At 39.8% G+C, this 12,342-nt stretch overlaps 1 protein-coding gene and 1 long non-coding RNA gene across 7 annotated transcripts in view; one reads left to right on the forward strand and one right to left on the reverse strand.

The window, feature by feature from the left end:
• Nucleotides 1-3,305: 3,305 nt before the first annotated feature.
• On the reverse strand, nt 3,306-4,723 carry LOC122488388. The gene is made up of 2 exons (XR_006298604.1): nt 4,614-4,723; nt 3,306-3,466 (listed from the first exon to the last, which is right to left on the reverse strand). It is a non-coding gene; the product is annotated as an uncharacterized LOC122488388 (long non-coding RNA).
• Nucleotides 4,724-4,825: 102 nt separating this feature from the next.
• Nucleotides 4,826-12,342, forward strand: part of LOC122488385 (putative RNA-binding protein Luc7-like 2) — a 57,928-nt gene continuing 50,411 nt past the window's right edge. Inside the window, exons 1-2 of one of the 6 annotated variants that reach the window (XM_043589696.1) lie at nt 5,251-5,357; nt 8,309-8,392. In XM_043589696.1, coding sequence (XP_043445631.1) covers nt 8,355-8,392 — 38 coding nt within the window. In that variant the 5' untranslated portion in view covers nt 5,251-5,357; nt 8,309-8,354. Of the gene's footprint in view, nt 5,358-8,308; nt 8,393-8,456; nt 8,586-12,342 lie in introns of those variants that run through there. The other 5 variants (XM_043589689.1, XM_043589694.1, XM_043589695.1 and 2 more) reach the window with 5 other exon arrangements.

The raw sequence follows: 12,342 nt of genomic DNA on the forward strand, positions 1-12,342 counted from the left end.
CTGAAGTCAATCCAGTTCCCTTTCCCCACACCTCCCAGGCAACCACTGACTTGCTTGCTGTCAGCAGAAATTAGTTTGGCCTGCTCAGGGATTTAATCCAAATGCAGTCTTTTCAGTAGCATACTGATTTTGAGGTTAATAATCCATGTTGCATGTGTCCATTTTCTGCATTTTTCACTGCCCAATTATCCTCAATCCACTGTAGTCTGGTTTCTGCCCCTCTACCAGAACTGCCTTGCAAGCTTACAAATGACCTTCAGGTCACTAAACTCAGTGGATCATTCCTTATCTTGTTTGATCTCTAGGGAGCATTTTTTTCTTAAGTAAACTCTCAACAGGGGTCATGAATTCATGACCCTAAGACGAAGATTCCCATGTTCTATGGACTGAGCCAGCCATGTGCCCCTCTAGGAAGCATTTGACACTATTCACCATTATTTTCTCATGGCTTCGAGGACCTCACATTCTTGTTTTCTTCTCTTGCTCTAGCCATTTGTCTTCAGTTTCGTCTTCTGCATATCCCTTATATATGTTGATGTTCCTCAGGTTCAAATCTAGGTTGTTACCTCAAACTTGGTATGTTTTCCCTGGCTTCAATTATCATCAACAGGCTAACTCCAGCCAAGCCCTGCTGTAAACCTGTATGTCCAGCTGCTTCACAGACAACACTACTTAGATGATTCAAAGGCATCTTAAATTCAATGCATTCAAAATAGAACTTCATCATCTTCCCCTATAAATCTCTCTGCCACTGCCACTTGTGCCAGTTGCTCAAGCCAGAAAATGGGAGTCATTCTTGATTGCTTCTGCTCCTTCATACCCTCAGTTAAATCACCACTGAATTAATTAGATTCTACCTCCTAAGAATCTCTTGAATCTCTAATACTCTAGGTCCAGACTTCGTACCTCTTGTATCTCTTTCCAGAACCACTTTTGTCCCTTATAAATGTAGCACATAAAGACACATATTTGGCTTCAGGGCATTTGCCAGTTTTGTAGTAACAGCTTCAGTATTAAAACTGAGCTGTAGTTTGGGTGGGTTTGTAGGGTTAGGGATGCAAAAGGCAAAGTCTAGGGCCCCTCAAGGTAGGCACTCTAAAAATCCACATCCACTTGCATCTAGAATCCTCAAGTTCACCCTAAAGGATGAACTGTAAGCAAAAAGTCCTTGCTAGGTTTTCAGCCCAGATTGTCATTTTGGTGGTCAAGAGGAATTGAGACCTTGAACTTGTATTATGGTGGTCCTTGACTAGTAGGGTTTTCAGTGACCGACAGAGAAAAATAAAAATCTTCTTTGGAAGAAGATATTAGATCTTAGGCAAGGGGCCCCTGGGTGGCTCAGTCGGTTAAGTGTCTGACTTCAGCTAGGGTCATGATCTCACAGTCCATGAGTTCGAGCCCTGTGTCAGGGTCTGTGCTGACAGCTCAGAGCCTGGAACCTGCTTAGGATTCTGTGTCTCCCTGGCTCTCTGACCCTCCCCTGTTCATGCTCTGTCTCAAGAAAATAAACGTTAAAAAATTTTTTTTTTAGATCTTACTTAGGCTTATACTATTCCCATACATATTTTTTCAGATACATGTTCAGCACATAAAGATAACCAGACACACAAGAAAACAAGACTCCAAAAGTGAAAAACAGCAGAAATAATAAACAGAAACAAAACTACAAAAAACTTGATAATTAGATTTAGTAAACTCAGATTACAAAACAATTATGTTCACTAAGTTCAAAGAATAGCCAGGCTTGAAAATTTTATCAAGGAACCAGAAACTATTAAAAAAAAAAAAAAAAAGGGGGCGCCTGGGTGGCGCAGTCAGTTAAGCGTCCGACCTCGGCTCAGGTCACGATCTCGCGGTCCGTGAGTTCGAGCCCCGCGTCAGGCTCTGGGCTGATGGCTCAGAGCCTGGAGCCTGTTTCTGATTCTGTGTCTCCCTCTCTCTCTGCCCCTCCCCCGTTCATGCTCTGTCTCTCTCTGTCCCAAAAATAAATAAACGTTGAAAAAAAAAAATTAAAAAAAAAAAAAAGACACAGAAGACTTGAGAAAGAACTCAATAAAAACTATAGAACTGAAAAAAATAATTCAATTTATGGATTTAGCAGCAGGCTAGATTCAGCTGAAAGGAGACTAGTGAAGTATAAAATTTGTCAGAAAACAAAAGTACCAGAAGGCAGCTTGTCAAGACAAGGTAGAAAATGCAGAGTAAAGAAATCTAGACAATACATTGAAAATTGTCTAATAAACACTTATTTGGAAGTCTAGAAATTGATGAGTGAGAAACAGTATTTAAGAACAGCTAAACACTTCTTGGAATTGACAAAAGACAAGTTTACAGATTCTAAAAGCTCAATGAATCCTAAAAGCAGAAAAAAAAAATATGTATATATATATATACACACCCAGAGACATTATGGTAAAATTGCAGAAAACCAAGAGCAAAAAGAACAAAATTTTAAAGCAGCCAACTATCTGCAAAGGAGTAACAGGCTGAAAACTGACTTCACAGGAGCAAAGTTAAGCAGAAAGATGGTGTGCACATGTTGAAGAAACTTCAAACCTAGAATTCTATACCCAATAAAAATACCCATCTAGAATTAAGAAAAGCAAAAGAGCAAGCTTTTAAGGCAAAAAATGGGACAGTTCCCCACGAGCAGACCAACACAAAAGCAAACTCTGAAGAGGTTAGGCAAACTCCAGTAAAATGCTAGATAGTAAATATTTCAGTCTTGCTGGCCATACAGTATGTTCTCTGTCACAACTACTCAACAATGCTGTCGTAGTGCAACAGCAACCATAGACAATAGTAAATGAATGAGCCTGGCAGCATTCCAATGAACTATTCAGAAAAATGGGCAGTGGGCTGGATTTGGCCTGTGGGCTGTAGATTGCTGACTCCTGTCCTAAAGTTTAAACTTCAGACAAAAGGGAAATGATTCCAGATGGAAAGGCAGAGATTCCAGAAGTAATGAAAAAAAAAGAAAGTGGTAAATAGATGAGCATTCCGTGAAGTTTAGCTTCAAAAAACACAGAACTAAAACACATATGATAACGGGCATAAAACTTCAGGAGAGGTTAAAAGGAATCTTCTTTGTGTTATCTGGAGGAAGTGAAAAGGTATTAAGAATGCCTATTTTAACTTTTAGGGTAACTACTAAAAGAATAAAAATAAAATGAAACTTCCAAATTACTAGAATGGATGATTAAAAAGCAGGCAAGAAAGGAGAGAAAATTAACTAGATGAGACAAATAGGCAAAATAGAAGAGCTTTAAGACCAAAGGAGTAATTACACAAATATAAATGAATAATTGCTTCAATGAAAAGAAAATATGATTATTAAATTAAAAAAAAGCCAACTATATGATGTTTATGATACATTTAAAATGTAAACAACCACTGAATGCTGGGACACTGGATAGTTCCTCCAGTTGTGTCTCAGGTCCTCATCTTGTAATATAAAGAAGTTGAACTGTAAAAAAAAAAAAATAATAATAATAAATAAAATGTAAGCAACCAGAAAAGTAGACGGTAAAAGATAAAAACTAAATTCTCATTAACACATAGATATTTCAACATGTTAGTTTACTTCCCTCCTAAGTTTTTCAGAAGATTATATATATATAAATATATATATATATGCTTCCCACTAAGACATGATAATTTGTACACTTTTATTGCGAATTGTGTTCAGTAATATTCTTAGTATTTGGAGTTGCTGGAATTTTGAATTCTTTGAATAATTGGAGGGAAACTATTTTGTCAGTTACAATAGACAGCATAATTTAAAATTTTTTATTGGCCCAATATAGATTCAAAGTGATACTGGGCCTAGGGCTACTATTTTATGTTTTTTACTAATCTTGCAAATAAATTGTAAGTTCCAGGCTGATGCATATAAATTTTTAATGAAAAAATTTTAGTTATCTCCTTCCCAAGTATCTAGGAAGTACCTAGGTCTCGTTTTAAAGAATCAGTATTTTACAAAAAAAGTGAAAATGCCAGGCTAAGCATTTTCTGCTAGCTCATTTAACCCTCACAACAATGCTGTATGTATTTATATCCACAAACATGAGATTACGAAATAAACTGCTGAAGGTTCCAGTTAGCAATTAGTCGACTAAGATTTTGAATCCAAGGTGATGGCAAGCTATGAACGCACAGGCTTTCTTTCCCGTTGGCAATGCTGCTGATACACTGAAAAGGCCTAATTCTTCAAATTTACCTCTTAAGCAGGAAAAAAAAGAAATTCTCTTAAAAAAAAAAAAAAGATCACCTCCTTTCCTTTCTGAAGATACTGCTCAATTTTTATAGTTCCAAATTTAGACTAACAGCTTCCTGTTATAAATAATGATAATCTGAATGGGTTAGATCATCTGTTTGCTAGTGTATTAAGTTCAGGTGTTATTTCATGAAGGGAAACTACCCAGACGTCAGTTCTCCAGGGCTCCTTTTATAGAAGGTCAAGGCAGCAGTGGGGAAAAGGTTGAGTGTACGAGATTCTGGGCGGGCCCCTGAAAGCGAGTTAATCGGTCAGTGAATAGTCGTTAGAAACACGCCTGCATTAACTATTGAGATTGCTAACCTCAGTAGAACCGATCCGCATGGTCTCCATTTACTTTCGACTCGGGGTAACCCTCTGGCACATTTGCTAATTTGAGTCCGGTTCGCCAGCACAGCGTGCCGCGCGACCCTATTCCACTTGCAGAAGGGTGCGTGCAGTTTGGCGCCTCGGGCGGATCTAGCTCGAGGGTCGTTTGATAAGCACTCTCGCGAGATCTGGGGGAAAGGGGCGGGCAATGCCCGCGTGCACGCGCCCGAAAGCCGTTAGGGCGGAACCTCTCCCGGGCGGGGCGGGTGGAGCAAATACAGTTGGACGCCAGTTGGTGGAGCCCCCGCGGGAAACAACTAAGCGCGAGGAGCGTGCGCGCTCACGTCCCGGCGACGGTGGCGGCGAGCGGCGTCAGAGCTTGAAGGGGGGGCTGACGGCTTCTGGCGGGTGGCGGTGTTGGAGGCGAGAGCTTGCTTAGCCCGTAACGCTTCTGTCCCAGGACCAGACGGAGAGTGAGGGAACGAGGGTTGCTTTCGGGGGCTGCTGCTTTCCACTTACGCATCGTCGTGAGGAGCGCAGCCCGGACTCTCCTACTACAAGCCCTCCAGCTCCCTTTCCACACGCCTCGAGGCGGCGGCGGCGGCAACTGAGACAGCGTCTCACCTTCCCCCACCCCTTCCCCTGTCCCCCCCGCCCGAAAGGGCCCGGTCTGCGCCCCACCCCCGCCCGCCCGCTTGCTACGCCGCCGCCATGTCGGCGCAGGCCCAGATGCGCGCGATGCTGGACCAGTTGATGGGCACCTCCCGGGACGGTAAGTGTCTGCCAGTGCCCTGGGGGTGGGGGAGGGGAAGGGAAAGCGAGGGGAAGGGGCTCCGCGGGCGTACCTGGGCTTGCGTGTATGGCTGAGTAAGGGGCTCCCAGATTGGTAACACGAGGTCCCGGCTCCCGTCCCATCCAATCAGGGTTGGGCAGGCGGGCTTGGGGGGCGGTGACCGAGCGGATTGGCGGGAACTGCTGCCAATGGGGTCAGACGGGGCCTGGAGGCAGAAAGGAGAGTTTGAGATTCAATGTTGACTTGTCTGGGATGGGGGAGCCCACGTCTCTGTTGGCGTAGTGGGGCATCCCGTCTTGTGGCTGATGAGGTACCGGTGGACCGCTAAAGCCTCCGCCCCTGAATTAATTCCTTCACCCAGAGCTTTTGGGATCATCCCTCGCCGCCGCCCTCCTGAGCATCCAGAGACAACTGGCCGCCCCCTCCCCCCACCCCCCCGCCCCTTACCTGGGTCCGGAGGAAACCTTCACAGTGATTCCAGCCCCAGAAGTGCACTCTCGATCCCCACAGAAACAACCATTCTTATGGAAAAAATCTGACCCAAACCATGGTTTCTTGAAGTGGGTGTGTTTGGCCCCATTTTGTGAAAAGAAAAAATGTTATGGCCTGTTTTTTCCGAGAGACCTCCATCTTGTTAGAGAATTTAATAGAAGCTTTGTTCAGTAAATATTGACAAATCTTGCATGTGCCCCAAATAGAGCCATTTTGAAAATGTGGTGCCCAGTGAAATAGAATTGAGGGAAACAATCCTTTGAAGCACTTAGGTTAGAGTTTGTGTAGAAAATCACTAATTGCTGGATATCTTGTCATAAAGAATTTCTAATAAAAAGATGAAATGCTGTTGCTTTTTTGGTGATGATAATAACTGTATTCTCAAATTGAGCTCAAATCCATGCTATTTGCGAGGAAAGATCTAGTTTAGTACTTTCTCTTATAACAGCAAAACACTGGCTCATTTTTATATGTTGCTTGTTTAGGTAGATTGTTTCTTAGCCATTAAAGAAATGCTTTTTTCTTGAAAAGTTACTTAAATTGCTTGACGTAAGAGAAAAGGCACACTTATATTTTTAACAGTTGCTCTTCTGATTTTCTTGAGTACTTTGCAGCAAAATATGTGAGTAGATTAAAAAATATGTACTGAATTCATATACTTTTCGCAATGCATATTAAGAGTGGCTTTTCAGTGTTCACATTTGAGTTTTAATAGAAACCCACATTGGGAACTTGTCTTCATGGGACATATAAACAAATAGGTGGAGGTGGCAGACCTATTTGTGGTTGTGTAGAGAGGAGGGGAAGATTGGGAAGGAAATGAATTTTGTGTAGTAAACCCTTGAAAGTTAACATTAATTAAAAATGCCCCTGGAGAGACTCTTAACCTGCTCATTTTCCACTTTAGATAAGAATGGCTATTTTATAACTGCAGCATGTCTTGACATTGCTCCTTTTCCATAATGAAGACGGTATTGGGAAGAGACCTAATTCAGGATTTTAGTTGATAGAATAACTGATTTTTGGAATAGCAATTCGGAAATCATTTAAGATTTTACATGAAACTTTTAATCCTAGATGGATACCATTTTTGGTACCTTCTGCATGGATTGAATTTTCTAATTTTACTGGGAGGGTAGTTGGAGCAAAGTAACTGTTAATCAGTTGCCTGATAAATTTCCAAACTAGGTAGCCAATCTAGTATTGCAAAGCTACATAAAAAAATACCTTTCTTTCTATTCCTGTGTGTGTAGACAGCAGAAACATGGGTTTCTTAAAATCCATTCTGCTTTGTATACAAATTTACATTTTTATGTGTCTGTTACTGGATTTTTTTTGCCTCCAGACTAAGAGGATTTACCAATGAACTCATGTAAACAAGTCCACGATATTATTTAGCTGAAATGACTGGATTTTCACTGCTGTGTTGGGCCAGAAGTAAGAAACCTACTACTTTCAAGGAAAAGAATTGAATGTTTTTTTAGATATCCAGATTAATTCTTTTATGTATACAAGATAAGAATCAGAACATTCTTTTCCTTCTTACTAGATAATGAGTTTACATATTTCATCTTATGATTCAGGACCTTTAAATAATTAGGATTGTTCTTTTTTAGCATACAGTCAACTTCAAGTTATCCAGGGGTAGGGGGACATGGATACGTTTCTGAATAACACCATATAATTTGAAACCACATAATGGAAAGCTTTGTATTGGACAAAGGAACAGCTTACAGGGAATGCTGTTGGGTGTCTTTGGCACTAAGAGGTGGAAATGGGGATCCAAGAGGTGGGAGAGAGATGGAAAAGGTAGGTAGGGGAAGGTATTTAAGGCAGCTTTGTCTCTCTCTCTCTCTCTTTCTCTCTCTCTCTCTCTTTTTTTAAATCACTCCAGAGACTATAAGACAACTACAGTCTTCTGGGATAGTGGGACTCAAAGTTGCAATAATGCCCCTCAACCCCTAGTGTCCTGTCTCAGGGAATCTGAAGTGGCACAAGAGGCCTAGGGCGCTGGGAAAACCTTTCCCTCTCACCTCCCCATCTCCTCCACCAATAAAAATATTTCTTCCTTCTTCCCCTCCCCCCAAATCAGTGTTTAATTCTTTTTAAAACTCCTTGGAGATGTAAATCTATTAAAAGTAGACCTTACTCTGAGTTACTTAAATCAGTTAATCATTTAGATTACCTAAACTTCATTGAAATTCTTAGAAATAGGAATTTTAGTGTCAGGGAAATGGAGAGGTAATTTTGGAACACTGGGCACTCCCAGGAAGGTCAGTCCTGGGTGAGTGGTGGAAGTGGGGGGCTTTGGACAACCAGAGGGCAGCATGATGGTGCTGGGAGGCTGGGCAGGGGGATGACCAGGAGGTGGGAGAGGAATGCATAAGGGTGGTGGGAGGGCCAAAGACAAACTTTGCCTTCTTTGCAATTTTGCCTAGGGCCCTGGTGGTGGCAACCGCCTGTGTGCCACTGAAAATCGTGCCGATGCCTGGCATACTGCATAAATGGAAGCAGGGTACCGCGTGAGTTGAAACATTGGTCACACTATATAAAGTTTGTATATGTGAATCAGTGTAACTCATACCCATGTAACTGGGGGTCTGACTGTATTTGGATTTTTCTGATAAGGCATCATGGGCTAAGGAAAAGAGCCCTGGGCTGAGACTCAGGAGACCTGGTTTCTAGCCCCAGCTGTACCTCTAATTATAACCTTGGGTAAGTCGCTTAACCTTTTTTGCCTCAAGTTAAATCAGTAATTTGTTAAATGGGAAACCAAACAATTTCCTATGTTACACTCAGAAAGTATTGAAAAATAAGTATATTGTAAGCTTTTTAGAAGAGAGGAACCATAAGTAGGTATAAATTAGTATATTATTTTATCTGAAGTTTGAGATACATTAAACTTTATAAATACTTTTCTGTTTCAGTTGTTAGCGTTAATAGAAGGGAGAGGGATAATTTATTTTCCCTGAACGTAGTCCATTTGAAAGTAAGGAGGAGTAGCAAAGGAAAATTCGAGCAGCAGTTTGAGAACTCTTTGTGACAGTTGGAGGAACTGTTGTGTCCTTTCACAGGCTGTAGTCATTTCTTCGGAGTTAGGTTAATTGCAGGGATGTCCCTTAGCTAAAGCCCTATTGCCAACACATACAATTTGGTTATAAGTCTCTGCTCCCGACCCCAAAAAGGCCTGGCAAGGTGCAAGGGATAGGAATTAAACAAAATTGAGGATATGAATTTAGATTACATCCTAAGTTTGGAAACTAGGGAATTTACAGTAAGCAGTTTTGAGGACTCTGTACATTTTAATTACTTAACAACCTTTAAATAGAGATCATTTCTGAAAGGTTAAAACAGGCCAGGAATGGCACCACCCCTCTCCCCACCCCCACATCCCCTACCCCAAACAACCAGTAGACTAATAGAATATAGAATATGGAATAGAATTTTATAGCATCATTAGTTGCCCATTATGGCTAGGAAATGTTGAGGGCAAGTTAAAGCTCTCAGATAATTTTACCTGTTTTTCAGGGTAATCTTTCTAACCATACAATGATGTACTTCCTCAGTTAATAGAGTACATTTCATCATAATTTAATATTTCTGCTAATCAGTTATATTATACAATAGTTTTCTGGAATCTAAAATTAAAAGGATACTACTCATCCTAGGAGATAGCCAGGAAAATAGAGTTCAGAAAATAATTTACTTGTTCTTAATGTAAGTTTAATGGTATGTAAGTGTTGAACCTGTGGGACAGTATGACATTGCTGCCTTTCTGCGAAATGAATAATTGAATCCAAGATTGAAGTAGTGTTTTCTTCAGTGGATTTTCTTCATAAAATCATCTTTACTGTAATCTGTGTTCCTTGACTTGTCATCAACATTGAGAGCATTTTTTTTTTAATTTTTCTCATTAGCATAATGAACCATATTTATTTCTTGGTCAGTTGTAAGCCATTCTTCTATTCTACTTGGATTGTTCATTTAAAGTGAAGGAGGCATAGCCTTTGATGTACAAGCACACATTTTAAAAAATAATGGGGTGTATCTTACTCCAGAGCTTGTAAATTCTTTTAACGTAAGAAATTTTAGCAAAAAACAAAGGCTAAACAGTAGTTAAACATAAGCCTAGTAAGAGTTTTAGTAAATATTTGACTTCCATCAGAGGTCCAGGCATATCAAAACATTGAAAGCTCTGCTAACATCCATATAGTAAATCTGTTGTAAACAAACTTTAACTCATTTTGCATTTTGAACTGTGAATATTTCTGTCTGCAAGACGGTCCAGAAAATAAGAATAGTATCATTTCATATAATCTTGTATTGTCCTTGGGTTGTCTGTAGCTGTTTAGCTGTCTTCAAGGAAGCCTATGCAAGAGAGCCTATGCTCTCTTTTACTTAGGTAAATAAGTTGGAACCGAAGAAAAATCATTTTGTCTATCACTGCATAAGCTCTGTAAGCAGTAAGTAAATGATTTGGTTTGGATAAGATGTCCTACAAGGAGAAATGGTAAGCTGCATGTTCAAGATAGGTAGCAGGAACTCAAGGGCAAATTGAAGTCATGGATCATGGTCATTCAGTGAGTCAGATTGTGTTCATTACCAGGTGATTTCATACAGACCTTAAAGCTTGAAGTTGCTGAGTTCAGGCAAGTGGTGGGGTTACAAAGATAGATGGCTTTGAACTGAAGGTCACTAAGTGTAGGCAAAACTGTGATAAATGAGGCAGATGCTCCTCAAGAATGAAATTCTAGAAATGAAATAGGTTGAATCCTAAGAGCCTAGGGCTGTTATGTTAGTATAATCTATCAGAAAGTATAAGTGATTGTACTTGTCCACCTTAATCATTCTTAATAAGAAGTCGACTAAGAAGATGAAGAAAGTTGGAACATTTTGCTGGAGAAAGAATGAGGGAGTGAGAGAGGGTACATTTCTGATGGGACTCTTACAAATTCAGCACCTACAGAAAAGTCATTCTGTTCCTTTTGATTTAAATTCTCATACACTAGTAGCTGCTAGGGTACAAATTGGAAGGCAAGGCCAAAATACATCAGTTAATCAATTTTTGTAAGGTTATTGAGGTAATAGAGAAAAGTAGTTTGTAAACACTGAATAAATGTCATATTTTGCTGTTTAACATGGGCTAGAGAAAGGAGTCTTCAGAATTTTTTTCTAAAAAAAACTCTCACTAGATATTGATCCATATGTTCTAATTTAGTTGTGAACCATGTGCAGTGATGTTTGACCTGTGTGATTCAACACGAAAAGAATTTAACAAGCTGCCTTTGCTGAGTGTTTTGTCATGTCTCCTGAATGCATGGTAAATTGTTTTGTTTTATCTTCTTGAGACCTCAGTTTTTTCTTTCAGAGTTAAACTTTCCAAAGTTTTGCCCTTCAGTTAGATAGGTTGGATAATTTTTGGATAGTATCTTCATTATACTTAGTTGCTCACTGCTTCTTTATTCTGTCCTGCTATTAGATTACACAGTAGACCATTTTCAGTTATATTTTAGGTCAGGATTGGCACTGTGGCCCACTTGGCTTTTTGTAAATAAAGTTTTATAGGAGCACAGCCGTGCCTATTTGTGTACATACTGTCTATGGCCGTTTTGCCTTAAAACAGAGTTGAGTAGCAAGAGACATATGGCTGCAAGCTTAAAATGTTTGCTATCTGGCCCTGTAAGAAAAAGCTTATTGGTCACTATTCTAGATGAGTAATTCTCAAAGTGTGATCCTTAGACCAGCAACTTTAGTAATACCTGGGAACTTGTTAGAAATGCAGATTCTTGGGTCCACCCCAGATCAACTGACTCCAGAAATTCTGGGGATTGGGAGCAGTAATGTATGATTTAAGAAGCCTTCTACATGACCCTGATGCACATTAAAGTTTGAGAAACCCTCTTCTCTAGGTAAATGTTTTCTGAATATTAGTCACACTACCACATTGACTATTTTTTACTCTGTTTTCTGTTTTTTAATATTTTCTTTATTTCAACTCACTTTCTAAAATTTAATTTTAAAATGAAAATTTATGTCAGCAGAAAAATACAGTGAGAACAACATGGTATTTTAGGAGGTAACTTAGACTCACAAAAAAAGAGAGATAACCTAGACTGTGTTGTCACTTTGTGCTAAACATTAGAACTTGTTAGGTGTTAAGCACTAGATGGACTTCGTGTACTTTTAAACTTAATCGTGATAAAGAATCACCACTAAATGAGTAGTGCTTAAAATGTTGGTGAAATCCTGTTGGTAAAATCATACAACACCTAAAATCATCTTTTGTACAAATCTCATACTCTGGAATGAAAATTGTAGTTGTTCATATGAAAGAAAAAGCTGCTTGAACTGTACGTACCCAAGACCGGAAGTGGAAATAACTGACCAGAAGAAATATATACCTGTGAGATGGAGAGTTCTAGGAGTCCCTAGAGAGGTTCATCTAGACTTCTAGGGTGACATTACCTCATTT

Source organism: Prionailurus bengalensis, chromosome A2 (assembly GCF_016509475.1).
Source record: "Prionailurus bengalensis isolate Pbe53 chromosome A2, Fcat_Pben_1.1_paternal_pri, whole genome shotgun sequence".
NCBI lineage: Eukaryota > Metazoa > Chordata > Mammalia > Carnivora > Felidae > Prionailurus > Prionailurus bengalensis.